Consider the following 26,037-nt stretch of genomic DNA (forward strand, 5'->3'; position numbering starts at 1 on the left):
TGGTGCGCCAGTTGATCAGCATCATCAGGACTGAGGACAGGACACATATGTATTTTGTTTAATGATTTTATTGGAACGGATGACGGGCCACAGAAAAAGTGATAGAGACACTGAACAGCAATAATCACTCAGGAAAACATTAATAATTAATCCCAGCATTATTATGTGTTATATCACTTAAACACATGAGCACTGTTCAGCAACTGGACATGCTTGCTTTTTATTTGATACATATAAGTTATTTCTCCCCACTGTCCCTACCTTAAACAATGCCTGTTGTATTAATGCTTTCTGGTTCATGAATTCTTCCCAACAATCACTCACTCTCAATTTCCATTTTATGTAGACATTCTATAGCCACCGTTCACATTGAAATACACTCCAAATCAAGAAACAATCATTGTAATAAAGTCCAACTTAGGTGTAAGTGCAAAGAAATGGGCCCCATGCGGATTTGTCTCATCTGTTGACATGACACCCACTCTTCATAACCTCAGGAAGACCGAGAGCTTTTTATCTATCCCAGTGGACCCACCCATGAAACTTTCATTTGCAAATCATCTCTTTTAAAATTTGAATAGCTTTGATGTTTGATAGCTCCCTCTCTCTTTTTTCACCAGCATCTCGTTCTCTTCCTTGAGATGTTCCCATGTGGGCGTAACAGCATCAACCTCTTCTCAAAGTATTTTCTCATATTGACTCTATCACTTCCTAAAACCATCTCTGTTTTTGCTCTGTCTCTCTCTCTCTTTCCTTTTCTCATTTCCCCTCAATTCCATTTATTTCATTAGCAGTTTTAACAAGCTTGCTTACGTGCCCCACGATCCAAGTAATTTATGGAGATAGTGGTGCTGGCAAAGCCCCTAGTGATCTGGAGTCCCACTGATGTGGTAAACGTGCTCCATGGCTGTCAGAACTTGAATGAGAGCTATAAGAGGACTGGGATAAGGGACCAGCAGGTAAGACCGATATGTCAGTGTGTGTGTTATGAAGCGGAGACGGGGGAGGGACGGTGTGCTAAAGCAGAATGAAACAATAGATGAAATTCGGCTTCACATATGTACTTGGTTTTTGTTAAATACACTGCAGGATTTGTCTAAAATGGCTACAGATGTAACCAAGTGGTTTATCAAAATGGAAGTAATGTACATTAAAATGCACTTATGCGTTCTCATATCAACCCAGTCTCACGGCAGTTCGTGACATAGTCACGAAATTTAATCTATTGATTCGTGTTCGTGGACACGATTTTCCCCATTTTTTCGTGTCACTCAGCACGACTTTCAATCTAATGTATTTCAATGGGACGTATTTTTCGTGCCTGCACCACGTTTTTCTTTCGAGAGCACAGTATTGTTTTTTTTCTCAATTGTTATTCATTTTGCAAACTTTAAGAGCTACATTACTCAATATTTAATCAATAGATTTTAATCCTCGTTTTTATTGCTTTATATTCGGTAGGCTACTCAACATTAATCTATTTATTCGTGTCCAAGGGCACAAATATCCTTATTTTTTTCGTGTCACTCAGCACGACATTCAATGTATTTCAATGGGACGTATTTTTCGTGCTTGCACGTCTTTCTTTCGAGAACACACTATTTTTTTTCTCAAATGTTTGGCTATTCCTTTTGCAAAATTTAAGGGCTACATTGCTCAACATTTAATCAGGAGATTTTAATCCTCGTTGTATTGTAGCCTATTCGGTAGGCTACTCAACACGAATTTATTCGTGTCCAAAGGCATTTCATTTTTTTCGTGTCACTCAGCACGACTTTCAATCTAATGTATTTCAATGGGGCGTATTTTTCGTGCTTGCACCACGTTTTTCTTTCGAGAGTTGTTTTTTCTCAATTGGTATTCATTTTGCCAACTTTAAGGGCTACATTACACAACATTTAATCAGGAGATTTTAATCCTTGTTTTTATTGCTTTATATTCGGTATAGGCTACTCAACATGAATCTATTTATTAGTGTCCATGGGCTCAAATTTTCTTCTTTTTTTCGTGTCATTCAGCACGACTTTCAATCCAATGTATTTCAATGGGACGTATTTTTCGTGCCTGCACCACGTTTTTTTTTCGAGAGCACCGTATTGTTTTTTCTCAATTGTTATTAATTTTGCAGACTTTAAGGGCTACATTACACAACATTTAATCAGGTGATTTTAATCCTCGTTTTTATTGCTTTATATTCGGTATAGGCTACTCAACATGAATCTATTGATTCGTGTTCATAGGCACGAATTTCCTTCTTTTTTTCGTGTCACTCAGCACGACTTTCAATCTAATGTATTTCAATGGGACGTATTTTTCGTGCCTGCACCACGTTTTTTTTCGAGAGCACGGTAGGCTATTGTTTTTTCTCAATTGTTATTAATTTTGCAGACTTTAAGGGCTACATTACTCAACATTTAATCAGGTGATTTCAATCCTCGTTTTTATTACTTTATATTCGGTATAGGCTACTCAACACAAATTGATTCGTGTCCATGGGCACGAATTTCCTTCCTTTTTTCGTGTCACTCAGCACGACTTTCAATCTAATGTATTTCAATGGGACGTCTTTTTCGTGCCTGCACCACGTTTTTCTTTCAAAACACAGTATTGTTATTTTTATTTTTTTTTGTGATTCATTTAGAAAACTTTAGGGGCTACTTTGCCCATCATTTAATCAGGAGATTTTAATCCTTGTTTTATTGCTTTTTAAATTATAATCGGTAGGCTACTCAACATTGTAAACCATCGTCAGTGCTTCCTTACATTAAAAAAATATGTATATTATTCCTGAATGCGAGTGCAAAGTTGAGTTACGGCTATTGCTTCTAAATATTCCTGTTTCTTTGCTGAAAAATACCGGTTTTCCATCGGTTTGGCGTGTCAAATCTAACAGTAACTACATTTCCCACGAGCCTTATCGACCGTTACTATGGATGACGACAGATAAAACTGAGGACCCGCCACCGATTCTCTTTTAATGATATCCTCATCTTTTTTCAACACACACGCGAAAGTGTGCTTGATAATTCAACAATACTATGTGTTATGGCCATCAGTTTTATTTGTTTCCAGTATTACCCATGATCATCAGCTTCCGTTGCTATGGAGACGGAGCCAGCCCGCCCTGTAATTGGGTGATTTCTTCAGTGATTTCTCATTGCGCTCAAACCACTTTCCAGGTAAGTTGCTAGGCTCATTCGTACGTAACGATCACGTTTTGCTATAAATAATTGATGCATTTGCCATATTAGATTCACATGATTTACACGTTAGGGCAACGAATTAAAGCCCGTCCAAGGTTTGCTCATTATCAGAAAAAAATCCTGTGAAATTAGGCTTGCTAAATGGATAGCCAACTTCAACATGCTAACTCTAACGTTAGTTATCTAAAATATGTAATTTTCTCTCGATCATCGTGGTTCACCCACAGTGTCACTGTAATGTGTCAGTAATAACAATATTATCACTTGGTCTAAACTTATACTGCACATAACGCTGCCTTTTAATCTGGGATGTCGAACCCCAGGCACATGTTACGCGCGCGCGCCTTTAAAAAAAAATTACGCGCACAGGAAATAGGAGCAACGTGAATCTGTATTTATTTATTTTAAGTATTTATAAGAAAATGGGAATCACTCACTATTAGGGTCATTAATAGGGTACATAAACACTACATAATCAACATTTTCTGTTGTTCTCCATGCAGATCCTGTCAAACACATCACCTGTCCGAACCTATAGCCACACCTGATTTCAAAACCCAAAGGCACTTTTAAGAGCCAACCTCAATCTCTTCTTTATTTTCTATATCTCACATTCTCTCTGTTCTCAATATCTATATTTCTCTCTCCATCTATCTCACAGTCTTTATCTATTGCTCGTTCTTTTCTCTCTGTCTGTCTTTGTCTACTTGTCTCTTATCCATCTTTGTCTGTCTGTCTGTCTGTCTGTCTGTCTGTATCTGACTGTTATAATGCCGGGGGGGTCTACAAAAAAGAACTGCCCTTTTTGTCAGGGCATTTTATTTTGTGCACAAAAGGTCTGTTCACACTGTAAAAAGGAGCAACCTCAGAAGCAGCGCCTCAAGAAGAAGCTTCAGAGGTTTGATGAGAAGCGAGATGAATGGGTGGTTGGTCGTAAGAAAAACCACAACATTGCATCCATCAAGGATGAAGCCAATATCCTGGTACGTACAATTTCATACATGACATTAAACTTTCCAGATCATCTAGGAAGTACATTCAGTGGTACCATTTGTTATTAAGTGAGCATGCCAGCGCAAGGTCAGAAAGACAGTATTTTTTGCCAATATAGATAAAGTTAAATTATTTTTTTCTAATGATACTTTGTCCTCCCTGTGTCATCAGAACTAATTTAAAAGTACAATTTAACTATCAAATTTGAAGGTAGATGTAATTGTGATTTTTAGTTTTTATTTTAGTGGTAGGCTAATACCCTAAAGTAAACACATCTTCACCATAACACATCACAGACCTTAATGATCTACCAGAGCAAAATTTGAACACACAGCAAATATAATTGATACTCAGGAATTCTTGAGTTCATAACAAATACAGGCATGTATTGTGACAGAATTGCAATATAATAATCAAACTTTCTTATCGAGTGGATGAGAAATAACAAATGAACTGCATTCATACTGTACTACTCAAAACAACAATGTGCACGTGTCTACTGTAAATATGTGCAGCATTCACCCATTTGGTCATGTTATCACTAAGGTTCTGCCTTTTTAAAATAAATCTTTAGATTGTCATTGTCCAGTTGCACAATGGCTACATAATCTTATCAACGTAGGTGCAAAACCCAAGCTCCTAATATTACAAAAAGTTATATTTTAACCTTATTTTCTATATATATTTGTTTTTTTTGCTTCTACTGTATGAGCCTTCCTGTTTGCACATACTTGGTTTTACAAAAGCAAAACTCACTATTAGGTTAAAAATCCTGAATGGCAGTAACCTGGATGCTGTCATTAATAATGTTATATTTTCTTAATAATTAATATTCCTAGTTATTTTTTATGTTGTTTTTCTATTTCATTAAACAGCAAAAATACACAATGTTGTCATTGCAGCTTGAGAAACTCCATGCCATTGGATACAAGCCAGTTCTGCTTCTTGGAAAGGAGACCAAAAAAAAAGAAATGAAGTGTGAAATATTAACCCCTCGCTGCACCCTCTCCGCCTATGCCCAGGACTACCTTCAGAAGATAGGTTCATTTTATGAATACCTTTGTGAAGGTGAGATGCATGCACTGTATCTTAAAGTCACAGTTCACAATTTGTGTTGAGAGCGCAAAAGATTTTATTATCTTAAAGGAGATTTAACATTGAGCTTAATTTTTTGTAAATCACAAAAATCTGGACATACTAATTGAACACATGAAATTCGCAAAGACACGTTTTGGTTACTGGGTCAATGAATTAAATGTATAATATATATATATATATATATATATATATATATATATATATATATATATATATATATATATATATATATATATATATATATATATATATATATATATATATATATATTCAATAAAACAATATCAAGGACGGCGCTAAAATGTAGAGCATTACCAGAAATAACACAAAGAAAAAGAAAACAATCAAATGTTGGCTGGATACACCAAAAACTTACACTGCTACTAACTTTGAGGCATAACCCAGACTGTAAACAAACATTATACTTGTCATTTTTTGAATAGATATTATGAGCAGTTTGGGTTTTATTTTCCCGACTTAAAGATATATTGTATTGGTTATAGTCATTGGAAATCAATCAAATATATTGCAGATATCTAATACATCCAGTTGACACTCAATAGTTCTCCTGCAATCAAAAGTGCCTTCAAATCTGGTTGGGCAAAATTTGGACTAGGCCTATATGATTCAAACAGATTAAAACTTAAAACAGGTACAGATCAAGCTTATGGTTAACCTCTATGTTTTAAATAAGCAAAACACAACACTTGTTTAACTTGCACAGGTTGGACCCAGGATTCCAGTGGCAATGATGATCAGCTGATTACGCTGCATCTCACACCCTGTGACCCATTGGAGAACAAGCAACCGGAAGAAGGTGAGCAGGCGAGCCCCGTGGAGGGGCAGGTGGATCAGGCGAGCCCCGTGGAGGGGCAGGTGGAGCAGGCGAGCCCCGTGGAGGGGCAGGTGGAGCAGGCGAGCCCCGTGGAGGGGCAGGTGGAGCAGGCGAGCCCCGTGGAGGGGCAGGTGGAGCAGGCGAGCCCCGTGGAGGGGCAGGTGGAGCAGGCGAGCCCCGTGGAGGGGCAGGTGGAGCAGACGAGCCCCGTGGAGGGGCAGGTGGAGCAGACGAGCCCTGTGGAGGGGCAGGTGGAGCAGACGAGCCCTGTGGAGGGGCAGGTGGAGCAGACGAGCCCTGTGGAGGGGCAGGTGGAGCAGACGAGCCCTGTGGAGGGGCAGGTGGAGCAGACGAGCCCAATGGAGGGGCAAGGTAATTAGAACAAATTTAAAGAGTTACAGTTTATATTTGTAAAGGCCTAAAGTGTTTGACCAATGGGTTACCTTGAATTTACTTGACTTCCAGTTTATTTCCCCCATAGAGCTTGATGCAGGTTAGGGCTCTTTTCAGCATCGACATTGCAATGTGTGCATGTGAAATAGTCACAATGCAGGATGCATGATGTCAAGTAGGGGAAATGAACTCAAACACACCATGCTATAACTTTTTTGCTGGTTGATAAATTAAAACTCACAAGGTTCTCATTTTCCATGGATAATCTGCTAGAAAAGTTGATCTGATATTACATAATTAGATGGTCTATCCGATTCTGTACTAGGGCTTTTGGAAGGAATTTTGTGAGTCTATTATAAATCTAAAAGTAAAAAAAAATGCTACTAATCGAATGCTGAAATTACTTGGCCAAAATTAAAGATTAAAGATATTAGGATAATTTGAATATTCAAAATAATTGGGAATGTCAGTGTCCCATGCACACTAAACTTGAAGGCAACATATCTCAATTTATCAGATTGCTATGAAATTTGATGAGCACATTTCATGCTCACAACCACACCACCATTTTCCCACCCCTTGCGTTCCTTGATCAAGTCAGCGAAGGATCAGCTCTTGTTGAAACAAATTAGGATTATCACAAACAGGATGGACATAAGCGAGAAAGTGAAACACGTGGAGTAAATGGAGCAACCTTAATTCAATCGCAATAAGACTACATGTACTTTACACCTATTAATACATGTACTGCCACACTTGTGCGACGTTGTGGTCTTTCAGTATTTTAAATAATAAGTTAAAGATTTATTTGGTATATGAGTAATTTTCTTTCTCCAAACCCATTGCTGTCTTCACAGGGTCAGCCAGGGGCACAGTTGCAAGTCGCAAAAAGAAAAAGTCAGGTATGTAAATAATGTTTGTTGGGTAATTATTGGTGGTTCTGATAACTGTTACCATAGCTCATTAGTCAAGCAGATTCTCTTAAAGGGTTAGTTCACCCAAAAATGAAAATTCTGTCAGTAATTACTCTCCCTCATGTTGTTCCAACATTCATGTTTACCTCGAAGCTAATACTCCCGCTAGCATACAATAGCCACATTAGCAGTTAGCTGCTGTTTGTTACACACAGTAGAGCAATAAAAACACAGTCTTAAGGCCCGTTCACACCAAGGATGATAACTATAAAGATAACGATAAAGATATAATTCTAAAAATCGTTCTCCATATTAAAGAATAACAGAGTTCACACCACAACTATAACGATAAAGATATGAGGAACGATATCATAGGGATCACTTTCAGAACGATTTTTTTCCAGCTGTCGAACGATAAAACACTGACAGCCAATCAGAATCCATTCTAATTTAAAGGTCTCGCGCATTTAAAATGGATCTGGATCATCCGGGCGCGCGCGTGCTTAGAATAAAAAGTCCGTTATCGGTCGCTGGTGTGGACACATATATAGTTATCTTTATCGTTATCTTTATAGTTATCGTGCTTGGTGTGAACGGGCCTTTACCGTTTCAATTGCAGGCAAGTCTCTGATTGTTGAAAATGGCCCCTTTTTCCCGAGCTTCGATGCCAACTTCGCCTGATATTGCCCCAAATTTGTGAAGGATTCCGGCGTAAAATGTTTAGTTAGCACAGACACCAAACGTTAAGCCAGTGGGAAGGGTTGTAGGAACCGCGTCATTAAAAATGAATTTAATCCACTGGTCCCTGATAGCTAGGTCCGTTCTTGGTAGAGAAAACACATTTACATGTTGATTCTGGCAGTCAACAACAGAGCAACTCACGTGTGCACTACGTTTCTGCATCTTTCGCGACTGAATTGAATATGAGGGGGTAAGGGGCAGGGCAGGCTTCCCGCGGCATAGGTCTGCGGTGTCCATATATGGTATATCCTGCCCCGTCATGACGTCAAGTCGGGGCTGAAATTAAAATCTCGTATTTGAGTGCGCGTGCACGCTTGCTGGTTGATGAATCCTGGGGTAAACAAACGCTTCACTTTTAAATATCGGCTTCCCGGCCAGTGTATAATCGTTAGGCAATCATAACATACATTGATTCTCGTGGAAAAGTGAAAATTACAGGTTATGACTCCTTTAAGATTGAGCAACTGGAGTCACTTGGACTATATTAACAATCTCTTTAATACATTTTCTGGGCCAGCAAGTTTCAATCCCTTAGTAGCCTATGGAAATGTGATCCAGCTCTCAGATTTAATCAAAAATATCTTAATTTGTGATCCGAAGATGAACGAAGGTCTTACGGGGTTGGAAGAACAACATGAGGGTGAGTAATTACTGACAGAATTTTCATATTTGGGTGAACTAACCCTTTAAGTAAATAAATGAATTACGCAAATAGAATTTAAAGGGGACCTATTATGCTAATTTCCAGTTCTATATTTTTGTTCTGATAGTCCACTAGAGTAGCTTTGCATTATCCTTAAAAAAAAATCCTTATTTATCTTGAACTGGTCCTTTATGCAGACCCTGTCTGAAACGAGTCGTTTTAGATGGAGTATTCTATAAGCCTACTATGATTACTATTCTAATGAGCCTCAGCCTGCATGTCATGTAAAATGTGGAGCCAAATATAAACAGCGTGTTTGCAGACACATTAACTGAAATAGAGGATGGTCTTTTTCCATATTTCAGGGGTCTCTACTCTCTAGACACACCAGGGAGTCAGGGACACATATTTATGTTGAAAAGACATTACAAAGTGCATTTTGTCTAATTAATGTAAATGTGTTTTTTTGTTTTTTGTTTTTTCTCACAGGGGGACCAAGGCATATGCCGGAAAGGAAAAGGTCACAAAAGAGTAAGTGCATTGCATGTAAATGCAATGATTGATACTTTGCTATACATTGCAACTTTTACCCCGGTTTATTTGCTATAGTTCCATTGCTTTTTTTTAACTACTTAAAACAGACAATTAGTCAAAATTTTATTTATTTATTTAATCATTTAGCAAAAGCTTTTATCCAAAGCGACTTAGCGACCCGCAACAGGGCAACAATATGTAAATGTCTTGACCAGTCCAGCTAGTCCAGCGTAGCACACATAACCATGATTATTCATAATAGATATAGAATAGTAATAATAATAATAATAATAATAATAGTAGTACATAATAGTAATAGTGAGATTAGTACAATTGACAACCTATAAAATCCAACAGGCTTAATTAGTCTAATTTGACCAAAATGCATTGTAGTAGTAGAAGCAGCAGCAGTGGAGTATTCTCAGTTGTGAGCTGTGGCTTAGCAGTAGTATGGTTATTCAAGCAAGCATACCACATTGGAAATTAGTGATTTGGTTCCATGGTACATGTTTTGATTAGTGATAAACATCACTTGTTGTCATCCTTGCAAGTCTGCTCCCTACTTAAAGGGATACTCCACTTTTTTTGGAAATAGGCTCATTTTACAACTCCCCCATAGTTGTACAGTCAAAATACAGTAATATGTAGCAGCGCCTGAAAATGGTCGACCCTAGTCTACCGAGCTGGGGACTATTTTCAGGCGCTGCGTCATATCATTACGTCTGCTGGACTCATGGTACGGCAGCAAAGTTTCTTGATTATTACGCAGGAATGAGAGTATAGTTCCTAGCCATATCAGCCTAGAAAATCACAAAGTGATTCATAGTTGTAAGTCTTCATAGTTGTGTTTATTTTGTTCCTAAACTAACTAATAAGTATTTGAAACGTGTTTTTGTTCACAGATTGCTCCTACCACACTCGCCTAGAGGCTTTCCCCATCAGGAGTGTAGTAAGAGAAAGAGTGAGAAAGGTTAGACAGTCATAAAGGAACTGCAGAGTGTAGGCAGTATGCAGAGTGCAATATAGGATTTAGAAACTTCCTTGTGAGTTGGCAAATACATATTACAGTATACATACCATAATTGTTAGGTAGATGCTTTTTATGTGTTTGGTCTTTTTTGAATTACAGTTTAGAAAGGAGTGTCTACTGAAAATAATGACCCATTGTATCAATGAAACTCAGTGCCTATAACCAGACATAATAGCCTTATGCTAAGAATGGAATTATTTATTTATTTTTCTTGATAGGGCAAAGCAGAAATGTTGGTTGACTGGGAGCCCTGTCCAGTATGGTAAGTATTTCTCTGTTCTTCTGCTTTATGAATTAGAGATAGGGGGGTTGGCTACAATACTTTTTCTATTAATCCGTTCTGTTTCAGATTAAACAAGCATTATAACAAGTGTAAAGCACACATCATTACAGAACTATAACAGTTTCATTTTCCATCTATGAAGGACCACCACCATTAATGCATGCATGAAGGTGGTGGTCCTTCATAGATGGAAAATTAAACTGTTATTCCCTAAAAATTCCCTTCTGTTTTTAGTGGTGAGCAGTGGGCCCAGTCCTGGCAGCCAAAGGATTCTCTCCGAAATAATGAAAATAAATAAAATGTATGTTTTGAACTCCATTTTGGTTTCAGCGTATTTATTCAATTGTTTCTGTTTTGCATTTGAAGTCGTATCTCATCTTTCTGTAGTAATGAAAAGGTGAAAATCTCCAAGAATGTGACCTGGAGTTTAATCTCGAGAGGGCTGTACTAGAAATGTACTTAATCCAACTGAATTTTCTTCTTCAGATGTTATTCAAAAGCATGTTTTCATATTTCATGATTATACATTGCACTTTTATTTTATTACAGTTGACGCGTAACTTGATTTCATGTTCTGTTGTCTGTGCTTTTCAAAGTTCACTTAACCTCACTGTGCACTGTTAAGAAATACAGCCTTATGGCTTGTTTGACATGAAGCTTAAATATGAAGTTCAACAAATAAGACTGACCTTCTTTATACTCACTCATTACTTTATATCTTTTACATTCTCTCTCACTCTCTTCTACTCCAAACTCATCAGCTGACTGGGCGTTTTACGTCTTAAACCAAATGTATTTTCTTCTCAACCCTCTTGAGCCAATCGTGTCATAGGTCCCTCCGCTGTGCTCATCAGGAGAAGAGCTCCACATTCATCCAGATCTCAGCATTGCTACTCACCCCTTCACCACCACCAGTGTCGGCTCCATGTAGGGGATATCCCTCTTCATATCATGCATTTCTCTACAGTACACCTTTAAAAGAACGATGTTTCGATGTGTTCCAATTGCCAAAGACTATATAGTTTCTACTTGTCATGCACCTTGTCAATAAATTTGTTTGATCACCCTTTAAGCCTCTTGTGAGTAATAAAGCAATACATAAGCATTTGGTGTATTTTCACTTATATTTTTGTGAAAGACCACAAATACACTATGATAACACTTGCAAAAGATGATAATTTTTGTTTTTACTTTTCCATACATCAAATTCAAAACAATATGATGATGTGGTTGAGACAAAAGAAACAACCTTCATTGAGTATATTTATATGTGGAATTTGTTTAACTTTACAAGTGGATTCTTTTTAAATGAAAATGTAGCCTATATATAATTTAATCAGGGCCTTCAAGTTTTATAAAAAAATTGGAGTGAGGTTACATTTGTTTGGGGAGGAGCCCCTCAAATATTTGAAACAGTGACCCCTCGGCCCCAAGTTTTTGCTTGCAGTTCAGTTTTATCTATTGTTCATAATTGACCAGCACAAACAAATTATAACAATTGGTAAATCTGATGAAAAAAACATGCATATTTAATCCAAATAAAATAAATGGTTTTATATATTTCAAAAGATAAAGCATAGAACTGTGCGGAGCCGCTTGTTGGCTGAAGTACCAGTTCCATCTGTCACACTTTGATCTCTCTCACACACGTGATCTCTCTCTCTCTCTCTCTCTCTCTCTCTCTCTCTCTCTCTCTCTCTCTCTCTCTCTCTCTCTCACACACACACACACACACTGATTTAATTATAAAGATACATGGATCACCATGATTTTAGCTTCTAGAATAGAACAGTTTTTGTCACTAGTTAAAAGACAAATATTGATTTATTGTGAAGGTCTTGATCTGGACAGTATATCGCACATTTTGTCTCCTAATGCTGACATATTTATACACAGCAGTTTATTACATTCATCAGGGCAGGGGGCAAAACAAACACGTGGAGGCCATAATTAAATAATAATAATAAAAAATTAAAGGTCGCTCTTTGAAGGACTAAACTCCCGCCGACAAACTCGAATTCATTTCTACTGTAGGCTACAGCCTATAGCCTACCAGCTAAAACCACAGATGTTAAATCCTGGCGATTTTGTTTCACCCTGATCATCTAAATGCAGCATAATGTATGTTTTGGCTGTATAATGTATGTTTCTTGATATATATAATAGTAAAGACACATTTTTATAACCCTGGTCGGGAAACCAGAAGAACTACAAGTATGGTGGCTGATTTGTACACTTTGTAAGAAGTTCTATGGCGCGTCTCTTGTGGGAATTGTAGTTTATAAATAGCGTACATTGGAGATGGCCCTGATGGTTGTCCTACAACTACAATATCAGTTAAATATACTTAATGACCTGAGATCCTAGCGATTTTTTTTTATTTTGATCATTACTATCACTATATACACAAACTGTAGTTTTTTTAGGAGCCATGTAGAATCTCAAAAACAAACACACTCTACAATACACACTGGTGAGATAGGCTACATGCAAACCAATACTACAAAAACTAATGCGGTAATACGCAAGCGATGTTGGTTGTGGTTCTCTCCTTCAAAAACGTTTTCACATGATGAACACAACAAAAATTCAAAAATTCAAAAATTCAAACACAACAAAAATTTTTTTTTTTTCATTCCTTAATACAAAACAATACACCAAATAACACCAATAAAGATGATTCTGCTCCAGCATCCCATCTTTGGTCCTAACCAGTCATTGGGGGTAAAATCCCCTGGGACGCATGAAATGAAATGTGCAGGCAGACTTCTTCCAATCCATCGTGTCCTACAAAATTAGAAGCACTGATAATGCATCCTTTTTATAAAATGGAAGCATATATCTGTATGTGAGGCAATTTGATGCATTTCTTTTCATTAAAGTAGTATAGTGCAACAGCCACCATACATGTACAGTATGTGTAGTCACAGCACAGAGTACAGCACTCAAAAGTTACAGTAGAGAGCAGTCTGACCCCTACTGTACCTTTTTTCCTCCCTGAAGTTTCTGATACAGTTTTTCTTGATTGTTTACACACATTTTCTGAAAGCATGCCTCATATTCTCAGAACTCTACACACAAATCAAAAAACACACACACAATGGGCAAAACCCCTCAATTCTCCTGCAAAATGAAACTTTACATTCAAAACAATGTTATTTCTTCTCAAAATGGTATTTTGTTTTCAAATGACACACACAAACCATCATATGAATAGACATTTATAAGAACCAGTTGAACACTGATGTGTTCAGTGTAAAACACTATGATGAATGGAAAACACTTCTTCTCCATCCATCATAATGACTTAGGTATTTTCTTGTTCAGTGTTACACTTACTACAGACAGTACATACATAAATGTTGTAAAATATCTGAGAATATTGTTTTTATACTCAGAACACACAAATACACGGTAACAAATACATTTTATTGTTCCCACAAAAACAATGTACACAGTGTACATCCCAACCAATTAAAAAGTTGTACATAGAGTTGTCTACATACAAAACAACAGAAGAATTGCCTGTGTACATTTACAGTAAAAAATGTTGGCATCCATTGCCCCATTGAAGAGCTGACCTGTTGCTCTTTTATGCTAAAGCTCTGATTGTTAATTGTAAAACTGTGTGACGGGTGTTTGCCCATATGAAGAGTCAGTGTGCATATTTGAATGGCAGTGTGTTCCTTGTGAAAACAAGAGATTTTCTGCATGAAAATTGTGCCATAAGCAGAGAATTGTGTGTAGTGTTTTGAAAATGGTTTTAGAACTGCAATTTGAGTGTAAAGCAGGAATTGTCCTTGTAGTTTCGCAGAATTGGTTCAGGGGGTTCGTGAATGCGTTACATGTTGTGCTCATTGTGTCTCAAGTACCAGTATTTGTGTGTAAACAATTGAGAAAAACTGTAATGGAAGCGACGGTGAAGTGACTCTCAAGTTTGGCTGTACTCGTCGCCCAGCCTCCTTAGTCATAGCCTACCATGGACAAGAACATGGTCAACTAAAAAGGCACAAATCTCATCTGAGACTGCTTGTCTTTTTGCCCTCCCCCTTCTCCTCCCCCTCTCATCTTATCCCTTTCATCGATATATTGAAGGTTCTCGATTGCTGTGTGACCAGTTTTGACTCTTTGTGTTTCCTCCTGGGTGATTGTGTGCTAATTGAGCTGAAGCTGTGCTGAATGCTAGTGCTTTCTAAATTACAACATTGTGTACGGCAATGATAAATGAAGGGATATGTGTGTAAAGTTTTGCAGTGAAAGTTCAAGAAATCTTACTCATGTGTCAAAACTGGGGAATAGTGTTTATAGTTTGGGGAAAAGGGTGTGCTTTTTGATGAATGGTGTTATGGTTTTGAAATTTTAGGGTTAGGGTTAGTGTTTCAGCAATCGAGTAAAACTGTAACATGCCTTAACACACCTTAGATACACATTACTTATTATACTAGATCGATCTTGTTTAATTACAAGCCAGGTTGGTTTGAAAATAAGTAAAAAGACATGCATTAAAGTAATGAATTAATAATGCAGTGTGATGTTAAATTAAAAAAAATTCCACATATAAATACGTGATGTTTTTTTTCTCCAGCTATTGACTTTTATCAACCATAAAAATATAAAATCTTATTTTTCAATAATAATGGATGAAAAAGAAAAAAACATAAAATGCTCATCTTTGGAAATACTTTATTTCTTGTCTTTTACAACAATACTACTGAAAATACACCAAATGCATATTTGTCAAACAAGCCATAAGGCTGTATTTAAAAAACACTGGACTGTGAGGTTAAGTTCACTTGAAAAGCTCCAGCAGAAAAGAGAATCAAGTCATCTGTAATAATATACAATAAAGAATAATCATAACAAAAAAACAGTGTATTTTTCTGTTACATACTATAATGCATCTGTGCAGTAATATAAAATTACACAACAGTTATATCCTACAGTATAATACACTCAATCAAATAGCGATCCATAGGCAGCCTCTGAAAAAAAAAATGACATAGACAGACACAGACACTGCTGCTGCACCGCAGAATAAGTAAATGTGGAGAAATGCAAGTAATCAAGAATGAGTTTTTACATCATGGCCTAAATGTGATGATAAAGGAATGGTCATGAGGTCACCAAAGTCATCATGTGCTTACAAGATTTCATGGCAATCTGCACAATTAGACAATATCAAATACAATGTCAAATTTTACATTCTGGTCTAATGGTTGTGCTACAGGGAATGTCATGAGGTCAACAAAAATGACATGATTCATTGCTCAGCAAAATACAAAAATTGGTTCATAACATTTGTTGTATGCAAGTCAAAAGTTTGGCCTGATGTTGGTGCAAAAGGAAAGGTCACAGGGTCACCACAATCAAGGGGAGTCTCTCTTAAAAGAGTATGAATACACTACCCAAATATCATGTGAGCCCAGTAATTACATCTGGTAATATCATACATGCTAAGTTGACATTTTTGGCTAAGATTGGTGCACCTATACTGGTAGGTTTGTGCATCTTCATTGAACTGTGCAATGTGCTTACTAAATTTAGGACATACTAGCTTTGGGACATACTACTTTGTCATCTTAATGGACAGATCTGTCGCGTGCATCATGTCACCGTTAACTGCCCTGTCAATCATCTTGTTAAAATTCTCCATTCAATCTAATTTTATTTTCTACCGTTTCGGAGAGAAATGTAGTTGCACGTTGATCTGCCAGTCGTGGGTCTTTCATGCGGAGACTCTCCTCATGTGTTTGCAATTTGAATATAATGATGTAAAAGTTAATGGCTAAAACGTATCTTTACAAAAGTCCACAATGCATCTGCAGATGCAATATAATGTAGACAACACTGAATAAATACATTTTCGTCAGGTTAGATACTGATAATTAATCACTCTAACCCCTTTATCTAAACCTCTCTACATAACCGCTGGATTCACGCGTCCTCCATGTCTGTAGTTTTTTAACACTTTTCACTCGTGTTTGTAGTTCTAACCGAATCCTCGTCCAACGCGCGATGGGTTGTGGGCAATATTAGCCGTTATAGTGTGCATCGATCTGCACTTCGGATTCTGACCGGAAATAGTAGACCATCCGGGTATATTTGGAACACTCATTTCAACGATTTGGGACGTACTAATTCTATTTTCGAATGCTATTTAGGATGGATAGTATGCGAATTGGGACGCACCTACAGTTTGAATTTTCAACAAGATATAATGCACACAGATTTTGATGAGGTAAATCAGCATACTAATAATACACAGATATAGGGCAAGTCCATTTCCTTCAACACAGTCCTTCGTTCAGCTTCCATCTGGGGAAATACAGAAAACAATAATAAGAGGCTGAATTTCAGCTGTTTTAGCATAAATAAAATACACAAATAAATTACTAAGAATAACAGTATTAGGGGGTTATTCCAAAAACTAACAAACATACATATTAATAAATAAATAAATGACCTAAATTGTGTTTTCCTCTTCATCCTCACTGGTGTCTGGACTACTGAGGCCACTTTGATCTTCCTCTTCAACATGTAGAAGGACAGAGGCCTCAGGACCTAAGGCAGTCTTATACTGTTGGAGGACCACTTGGAACCTTTCTGACACCTCTGACAGTCTTCTTCTTAAGAGACAGCAAAGTCCCTCATTTCCCTTGTCTACGTCTCAAAATACAAAAGAGATTACATTAAAGACAAACTATGTTAAGATTATTCAATAAGGCCAAAGAACTAACCTATTAAAATCTACATAGCAGGATGGTTGCCATTTTTATGTGTATCGCTGACATGGGACCAGGCTAGCTTCTGTATAAAACGACTTGAGGCAACATGACGGCTCACTGAGATGACTTTATGGAGGGAGGCCCAAAGCAGCATATAAGCGTTTTGTGCCCATGTCTGATAGCTGTTTTAAGTTAACAGTTTTCTTCTTCACTACAGTTATGCTGAAGTAACACATTGTGTTAGTTCCTGACCATCAAGGTTTTCTATGTTGACTGGAGGAAATAATAATAAGATTAATCTTGATGTTATGCTAACCCCATGTAACATATCAGGACACAAATTACAATGGTCAAAATTCTTTTGTTCATTTACGCTTTCAAGTAACAGCCATAATACAACATATCTGCACATCTTTCAAGCATCAATCTTTACAACCTTACTGACTTGTTACCATAGCTACAGTAACAATTGTAATCCCCATTTTATGTATATCCCAAAGGACCACGGCAAAGAGAGCCATAACCGTTCTACTCCATCCAAGTTCTGTGACTGATGTGTTTTTTTGTATGTTTTTTTTAAACACATTAGATGGACAGGGTTTTAATTAAACTTACCCTCCTCAGCCAACTTGTTCTTGAGAACCATTGCCAGGCTCTGCAACCACGTGCAGTGTTGTGCCATCTCCAACACCAAAACGCTTGTTTCCTCATGCAGTCGCCTTGTTAACATCACTTGGTCGTGCACTCGTTTCTTGATCGAAATATTTGCTAAGAATCAATAACAGTTACATGTATCCATGAGACAATCTTGCATAATCACTGCAAACATTGACTTTTTTTTAATCAAATCGATACATAAGAAAACTGAAAATACACCATTAAACTAAATTAATATTACAACACTCAATATGTAACATGCATGCCTTAGTTCAGTATACTCTATAAAGCAGAACTGTAAATAAATTCCTGTGAAGCATCTACAAACAGACATACCACTGCCATGAACCTCCCACGGCCATATTTGAGACACAGTACTCTCTCCAGTTAGGGAATGCTCCACCACAGCTACGTCAATGTTTGTTGCCGATTCTAGTACAAGATCATTGTATTTCTGTATCTCCTGAAGAAGGAGTTTTTTGTCTTCTGCCAGCTTCCTTCGAAGGCGATGGCGAAACTTGCTGCTGTCTAGAAAGACATGAAGTACAGAGGCAGAGGTTTTTGACAGAACTCTTCAACAATAAAAAAATTATAGCACCAAAAAATTGAAAAGCAAAGCTGCAGTTATTGAAAACATAATGAAATACAGTATGTGAAAATTATAATGTAGACTGACATGGGAAACAAATTGTCCAAGGTGTAACATTTAGGGGGGAATCTATTTGCATGATTTTCATGATTGCCTGAAAATAATAATTGTGCATTAATTAATTTAGAATTGGCAGTTTTTTATCTAAATACGTTCCCCTTCCACGGAGGCCTCTATGTTGCACCTCCATGTTCCTACAGTAGCCCACAACGGACAAACAAACACTAGATAGTACCTCTCACATTTTCTCGTCGGCTACCGTAGCTTGGAAAGATAGAGGTGAGGGAAGCTGGTTGCAATCGTCAAACCTCACTGATAGATGCCACTAATTCCTACCACTAAATCCTACAGACTGGTCATTTAAAGAACAGAATTCAACGATTGAGCTGAACTGTGCTACTACACTTATTTGCTAATTCCATGTTGGTGGAGTAGGATGCATACAGTAGCCTGAACTTATCAACCTATTATATTATATTATATAGTTATACCATTCTGACGGTAGAGGGTTCGCTTCCGGTGCCTCACACTAAGGTAGAGCCCCTCAATTGACTGCTGAAGTCCTCTGTGTGTGGTGCCTTGACTGGCACGAGATGTATCAGGTGTCTCTGTAGAAGATATAACGAAAGCAAATTCACTGTTAAAACAACACAGAACCGTTTCTCTGCTTGAATTTCATGTAAAACCTTTTAATCAAACTTATTTAAACTTTGTATGTGCACTTCCTGCAGGAAACTGGAATATACTAATAAACCTGACATCATAAATGTGGCATCACATTAGATGATGATCAACCTACTATTTTTTGCTGCTCTTTAATATCAAACATAAAATTTAGATTGTAGAAAGGGATGTTTGTTGTTTCTTTTATCTGGTCATGCTTACCACCAGCTGCCCATTCCTTTACATCAGATAGCCACTGTGACACCACTTCATCTGTGCAATCTAGCTCTGTTTTTAGGTCAGCTAGCCTTGCAGTCTCATCATGGAGTCTCTGACAAGTCTGATGAACAGTGTTATACAATAATAAGGATTAAAACTTGATTAACAACAGGCCAAGTAAACACAACAAAAGGACACACAAAACAATTAATATGAGACTTACCTTCACATATCTTGTGGAAAGTGCCTGATGTAAAGAGATATTTTTTTTCTCGTTCCACCCCATTGCATGCAACGTAAGCATGTCCACCCGTGCTGTTGAAAGCAAATAATGAGGTTATGATGATCAATCTAAAAATTTTTTACAAGAATATTGCAAACTCCGGTCACCTGCTTTGGACATATATTTGGTCGTCAGGGCACAACGTGAGAGGTAGCTGTTCACTTGCTCCACCTCCTCACCAGCGGTAGTCCCTGCTCCTTCCTGGTTCCTGCCACTCCAATTAATCTGTTAGTAAAGGGTGGAAGAAATTCAATTTAATTTTATTTATATAGCCCAATATCACAAACCACAATTTGCATCAAAGGGCATTACATTCCATGCAAGAAATGGTTATGCAAAAACACAAGATAACATAGTGTAGCTTAACTTATATTTAATATTATTAATGTGCTTGTAAATATTACAAATGTACATAAGATGCCAAAATATTATACACACCTCACACTTAGTAGCATGGGCTCGAGCATGCATTACACTGAGAAAGGGTTTCATAGTGGTCAGTTCCTGAAGAGCAGGAAGGACACTAGCAACTTTCTCCAGGTATGGCCAGTATTTGCATGCCACGTCCATTGCGAAGAATTGTGCCTTGGCTGGCATGAGCTCCTTCTGAAGGTACAGAGGGTAGGCAAATATCTCCCCCCTGTACATATTAAGGGCTTTCAAAAGGAACCCATGGCGACACACAGCAACCTCCATCCCCTCTTCATCCAATTTTGAAGCCCTCCTTGAAGTTTCCCTCGCTGCTGTCCACTGGGAGTCCCCACATGTGCCTCTTCCCTGTGTCTATGAAACACAAAACAAACACGACAAATCAAATAAAAGCAATGGTGTCATTCAATATATGGCATTTTGATTTTGTAATTGATATGCAGGAGTAATTGAAGTGGGGGTTACGTTTATTATTGTAACAACTATTTTGTCAACTTGCATTTTTCACTGCTTTCTGTATGGTGTCGACAAATCTAGACACCGCGCTGTCTTCAGCCACAAAGAGCCCCTCAAAAAAGCCAGGATCATCAGAGCTGAGGAAGAAAGAAAAATAGAAAATCCATTCATGAAATATATGAAGTAAGAAAATAAATCAATAAAAAGACTGGAAGAAAGATCACCTTCCGTTTCGGCGAAAGCGATATAGCTTTCTGTTTCCATCTGCTGAAACAGCCAACATTTCTGGTGTGCAGGCTGGGCAGGTGAAAGGAGCACTACAGCAGAGCTGGTCTTCCTCAAATGATGCATACGAAAGCTCTAAGAAGCTACGCTGCAGTGCATCGCCGTTGATAGATCCAGACTGGAAAATATATAGAATGAAATAGTATTTTGATATTGTCTGCTTATGGAATTTTTTTTATAAAATGGTAATAACATTTACACTTACTCTTCCTCCACACTTAGTGCGATGTTCCAGCAGCTTTGCGAAGGCTTGTCTGGAGAATCCCGGAGAGATGATCTTGAGTTCCTGAAAGGAGCTCAAGAGGTCCAGTGTATAAAGTGTGGAATTGGTGACGGAGGCTGGCCAATATCCACTTCTTAGGAGGTCTTTAAAGTCAGGGGTCCACTGCTGCTGGCATGTTTGACATTCATACAATGGCTGATGCAAGTCAAAACGCCCTTGGAACAAAAAAAAATAATTAAAAATATAATACACATTTACCACATACTTAATTTTACAACACTTAGTTCATTATGCACATTGTGAATGGTTAAGAGACATTGCGCAAGTTCCTATAATCCCACATTTATATTTTCAAATTCACTAAATTCCACACTGCTGTGTTGATTGGACATCATGCTGGAAAGATGCTAGGACAAAAAAAAAAAAAAAAACATCTGTCTTTGTTTCAGTTAATAACATTACCATGTGCTATTCCATATTTCTGTCACTTCTGCAATTGTAAGCACAATGCCACAGCACAATAGTGTGAAAAACATCACATCTACAATATATATATATATATATATTTTTATTTTATTTTTTTTACCATTGATGGTAATTAAAATCACTGGTTTGCCTGGTAACACAGTGAAGTTTGTGCCTCCACAGGAGCAGTCTGGCACCTTCACAGTTGGCAAAATGCAAGCTGGCAAAAAGAAGGAAAACCAATCATTTAGATTATCTGTAACTGTCTGCAGACACACATTGAACAGCAAAATTAAAGCTTTCGTGAGAACGTACCTTGCTCATGGGTGCAATATCCATCCTCCCCTTTAATGATGCATGTGGTCGGAGGAATGGCTTCAAAAAAACCACGAATCATGCATTCCCTGTTGTGGAGTGGATGTTTTTTGTGATGCAATACATCACAGTCCCCACAGAACCACTCCTCAGGAAGACACTCCCTGCACCTAAGGAGAAAATTATATATATAAAATTAATATTATAATATAATACATTATTATATGTTATATGAATAACTCATATAAAGTACTGTACACTCTATTTAAGCTATTTACCTTTTACTAGGTTTGATTTTATTGTATAGGATTGCATAGTGCCTCAGTGTTTAGCACTGTCACCTCACAGCAAGAAGGTCCTAGATGTACTTTTCTCATTAATGTGTTTTTCATCTGGGTATCTAAGTCTTCTCCCATCCCAAAAGACATGCATCTTAGCCTATAAAGCAGGGCACTCTGCAAACCTACCCTGGGTAATTGAAGTTTGATATTAATGAAAACCAACCTAATAACAGCAGGCTCGTTGCAAAGGCAACACAGGGGATGACCAACAGCCTCTATTGAAATAAGGCATTTTAGGTGGTATGGTCTTGCTTCTTTCCAGCGCTCAGAGGCTTTCTGCTGCCGAAAAGACCATGATGATGCAGAGCTACTTTGAGGCTGAGCAGCAGAAGGACATGACGCCAAAATATCAGAGAGCCTCTCCATATTTTTTTCTGTAAAGAAAATCCAAAAATAAAGCGGTAAGGGATAATTTAGATAAGGAACAATTAAAAGTCAACTGATCAGTATTAGAATGAACACTTTTTTTATACTGTGCAAGCTTAAATTAATCACTGTGAATTACCAAATTCCCCTTGAGGATTTAGTTTTGTTGAGATTGCAGTAAGTGGAACCTCCACACTGGATGACAGGGAGCCCTCAACCGTGGGGTATGTGGCTGTAAAACAGCACATAGAAGAATAAGAACAAGTTAGGCTATCACACTCTATTCTTGTTCTTCTTTTCAAACTATATACTAAACAATTTATGAAATCAGACATATTTTTGTTAAGTACTTGGTAGTGTCTTCTACAATAGTGTCACTAATGTTTTTTTAGTTATTTGAATATCTTAAACTCTCAATAAACAATTACAGTGTTCTAATTTGAGTTGGTCCAACATTATCATTGTAAATTCCTCCTACAAATGTCAAATAATTCAGATATAACCTGTAGCGGAGGCATGGCGTCGCCCTCCTCGCCTCCCCCTCGGCTTACCACGTCCTACAGAGTCCCTTTTAGAGGTGTGTGGAGGGTCTCGTACACGTTTCCTCTCATCAGCTGCTCTCTGTGTATTGGAGTGAATATTTCTTGTAAGACTGATGTTGATAAAAGTACGGTAACCAAAAGGCAGGTAACTTGTGAAAGGAAAACACAACATAGTGTGTTAGTAAGGTGTTGAACAGCTTAAATGAGCCTTGGAATAGATTCTCCAAGTCTCTGTAACTCAGAGGGATGGAACTGCATATACTACTATTATTATTATTATATTCCCTTATTAACACGTCACAGAACATGGCAGGATGCATCATGCAATATACCTGTATAAAATCTTCTGCACTCATCATTCTTACATATTCCTCATCACGTTTTACTTTAATTTATGTTTGTTTTTATAAAATGATTGAGGTGTACAAAAACTCTAACCTTGGCTTCAGCTAGAATGTGTTCATGTTTCAGCTCCAGAGCCATGCGTCTCCCCTCTTGGTAGTGGGGATCCTTTGAATCAAGTTTATGCTTGGTGGCCATTGCAATGCAGTCAGATACAGACAGACAGTCAGATACAGACAGACAGTCAGATACAGACAGACAGACAGACAGTCAGATACAAACAGACAGACTGACAAAGATGGGTAAGACAGACAAGTAGTGCTAGACAAAGACAGACAGGGAGGAAAGAAAGAGCAATAGATAAAGACTGTGAGATAGATAAAGATTGAGGATGAAAGAGAGGATGTAAGATATAGAAAATAATGAAGAGATAGAGGTTGGCTCTTAAAAGTGCCTTTGGGTTTTGAAAATCAGGTTCGGATAGGTTCGACAGGTGATATGTTTGACAGGATCTGCATGGAGAACAACAGAAAATGTTAATTATGTAGTGTTGTTGATATAAGATTTAAAAAGTGTACCCTAATAGTGAGTGATTCCCATTTTCTTGTAAATGCTTAGGATAAATAAATACAGATTCACGTTGTTTCTATTTCCTGTGCTACTGTTAAAAGTCGCGTAAGTTAACATTTTTTTTTAAAGGCGCGTAACATGTGCCTGGGGTTCGCCATAAAGGCAGCGTTATGTGCAGTATAACGTTAGACCAAGTGATAATATTGTTATTACTAACACATTACAGTGACGTTGAGTGTGAACCACGATGATCGAGAGAAAATCACATCATCTAAATGTCCCCAATTACTATTCCCCCAATAAATTCTCAATAAGCAGTTACACGTCCAAAATATATGTGGACTACATCATGTGGACATGATATATATATCACAACATGTTTTTTTTATGTGGAAATAGGCTAACGTTACTCATAATTTTATTTTGTATATATACATCTACAGCTATATATCTAGGCTTAGAACATGTTTTTTTTTTTTTTAACTCGTAATTTTCTTCATTTTGGACGTGTAAATAATGCTTATGAATTCATCTTGCTTATTAGACTGTTGTAAGCGACTTACCGTGGTGGAATCGCGCTGGGCAATGGTTTCTGCGATGGTCGCACACAGTGACGTGTTGCACAAAATTGCGCCAAAATATCAATCATAATTAAAAGTACAGTCTTAATATTTTATATCCGTGCTCAATTTTAAAGGGGTCAGCATAAATGTCCAAGTGAAGGAAAAACGAGTATGTAGCCATTACATTTAAACACATATCACTTCCCAGAATACATCCATCTCTTTGCGAAAGGATATGTCCATATAAAGTAATATAAACATTTCTGCAGTAGGCTATATAATTAATTTATTACAACTGCATAAACAGTATTGAGATGAAAGTTCTATAAAAGTAGGCTATTCTTTTTTTCTTTTTTCTTTTTTGGGGCGCAGAAAAAAAAGAAAAGTAGGCTCACTATAAGCCATTGCAATTTGAAATAACATCGACAATTATAAAATATCCCACAATAAATTAAGGCATGTTTTAAGCCTACAGCAAATATGCAGTCCTGCAATTATGTCGTTTTAATGTAGTCCACAATAATATAAAAAAGAGGAAAAATCGTGATATTACCGATTTAGAAAAGGGTTTCAGCTAGCTACCCTCAACGTCGGCTTATGGACGTGAGGGGGAAATTACCACAATATGTGATCGAAAATTATAAAATATCCCACCTAAATGAAGGAATGTTTTAAGCAAATAGAAAATATACCGTCTTGTAATTATGTAATTTTAATGTAGCCCAAAATTATATAAAAAGAGAGGAAAAAGAGTTAGGTTTAGGAAAATAATAAAAGTTCAAAATTCAAAGATGAGTGATTTGCACTCAAATCTATCGGACGACCCTCTCCGTTGTCAAGTGACGAATAGGGGGTACCCTCAACGTCGGCTTTGGACGTGAGGGGGAAATGACCAAACGGCATAGCCTATGCTGAGCCTATGTGACGAATAGGGGTGAGACCATGTTGCAAAGAAAGACGTGGTGCAGGCACGAAAAATACGTCCCTTTGAAATACATTAGATTGAAAGTCGTGCTGAGTGACACGAAAAAAAGAAGGAAATTCGTGCCTAGGGACACGAATCAATAGATTCATGTTGAGTAGCCTATACCGAATATAAAGTAATAAAAACGAGAATTAAAATCACCTGATTAAATGTTGTGTAATGTAGCCCTTAAAGTCTGCAAAATTAATAACAATTGAGAAAAAACTATAGCCTACTGTGCTCTCGAAAGAAAAACGTGGTGCAAGCACGAAAAATATGTCCCATTGAAATACATTAGATTGAAAGTCGTGCT

The 26,037-nt window shown here is 37.4% G+C and overlaps 2 protein-coding genes across 4 annotated transcripts; one reads left to right on the forward strand and one right to left on the reverse strand.

Moving 5' to 3' along the window:
- The first annotated feature begins 2,494 nt into the window (after positions 1–2,494).
- On the forward strand, positions 2,495–11,090 carry LOC308684091 (uncharacterized protein). Of its 2 annotated transcripts, XM_081355128.1 has the most exons (9): positions 2,495–3,179; positions 3,707–4,186; positions 5,099–5,264; positions 6,019–6,501; positions 7,380–7,424; positions 9,310–9,351; positions 10,257–10,324; positions 10,603–10,646; positions 10,902–11,090. In XM_081355128.1, exons 2-9 carry the CDS (start codon positions 3,974–3,976, stop codon positions 10,963–10,965), a joined length of 1,125 nt encoding a protein of 374 aa, XP_081211254.1. In that variant the 5' UTR covers positions 2,495–3,179; positions 3,707–3,973; the 3' UTR covers positions 10,966–11,090. The 2 variants fall into 2 exon arrangements, with proteins under 2 accessions (XP_081211254.1, XP_081211255.1); XM_081355129.1 differs by lacking the exon at positions 10,257–10,324 and having other exon boundaries at positions 10,902–10,984.
- Positions 11,091–15,333: 4,243 nt separating this feature from the next.
- On the reverse strand, positions 15,334–25,148 carry LOC308687164 (uncharacterized protein). 2 transcript variants are annotated; one of them, XM_081359451.1, is made up of 18 exons: positions 23,724–25,148; positions 23,247–23,364; positions 22,883–22,975; positions 22,541–22,751; positions 22,037–22,206; positions 21,843–21,941; positions 21,239–21,471; positions 20,973–21,151; positions 20,792–20,885; positions 20,302–20,646; positions 19,971–20,088; positions 19,804–19,895; positions 19,584–19,701; positions 19,190–19,306; positions 18,386–18,577; positions 18,008–18,160; positions 17,131–17,327; positions 15,334–16,982 (listed from the first exon to the last, which is right to left on the reverse strand). In XM_081359451.1, the coding sequence occupies exons 1-17, from the start codon at positions 23,823–23,825 to the stop codon at positions 17,131–17,133; spliced, it is 2,631 nt and encodes an 876-aa protein (XP_081215577.1). In that variant the 5' UTR covers positions 23,826–25,148; the 3' UTR covers positions 15,334–16,982. The 2 variants fall into 2 exon arrangements, with proteins under 2 accessions (XP_081215577.1, XP_081215576.1); XM_081359450.1 differs by having other exon boundaries at positions 17,131–17,333; positions 23,724–24,989.
- Between the last annotated feature and the right edge of the window lie 889 nt (positions 25,149–26,037).

This window comes from Scardinius erythrophthalmus, assembly GCF_964197995.2.
Source record: "Scardinius erythrophthalmus genome assembly, chromosome: 2".
NCBI lineage: Eukaryota > Metazoa > Chordata > Actinopteri > Cypriniformes > Leuciscidae > Scardinius > Scardinius erythrophthalmus.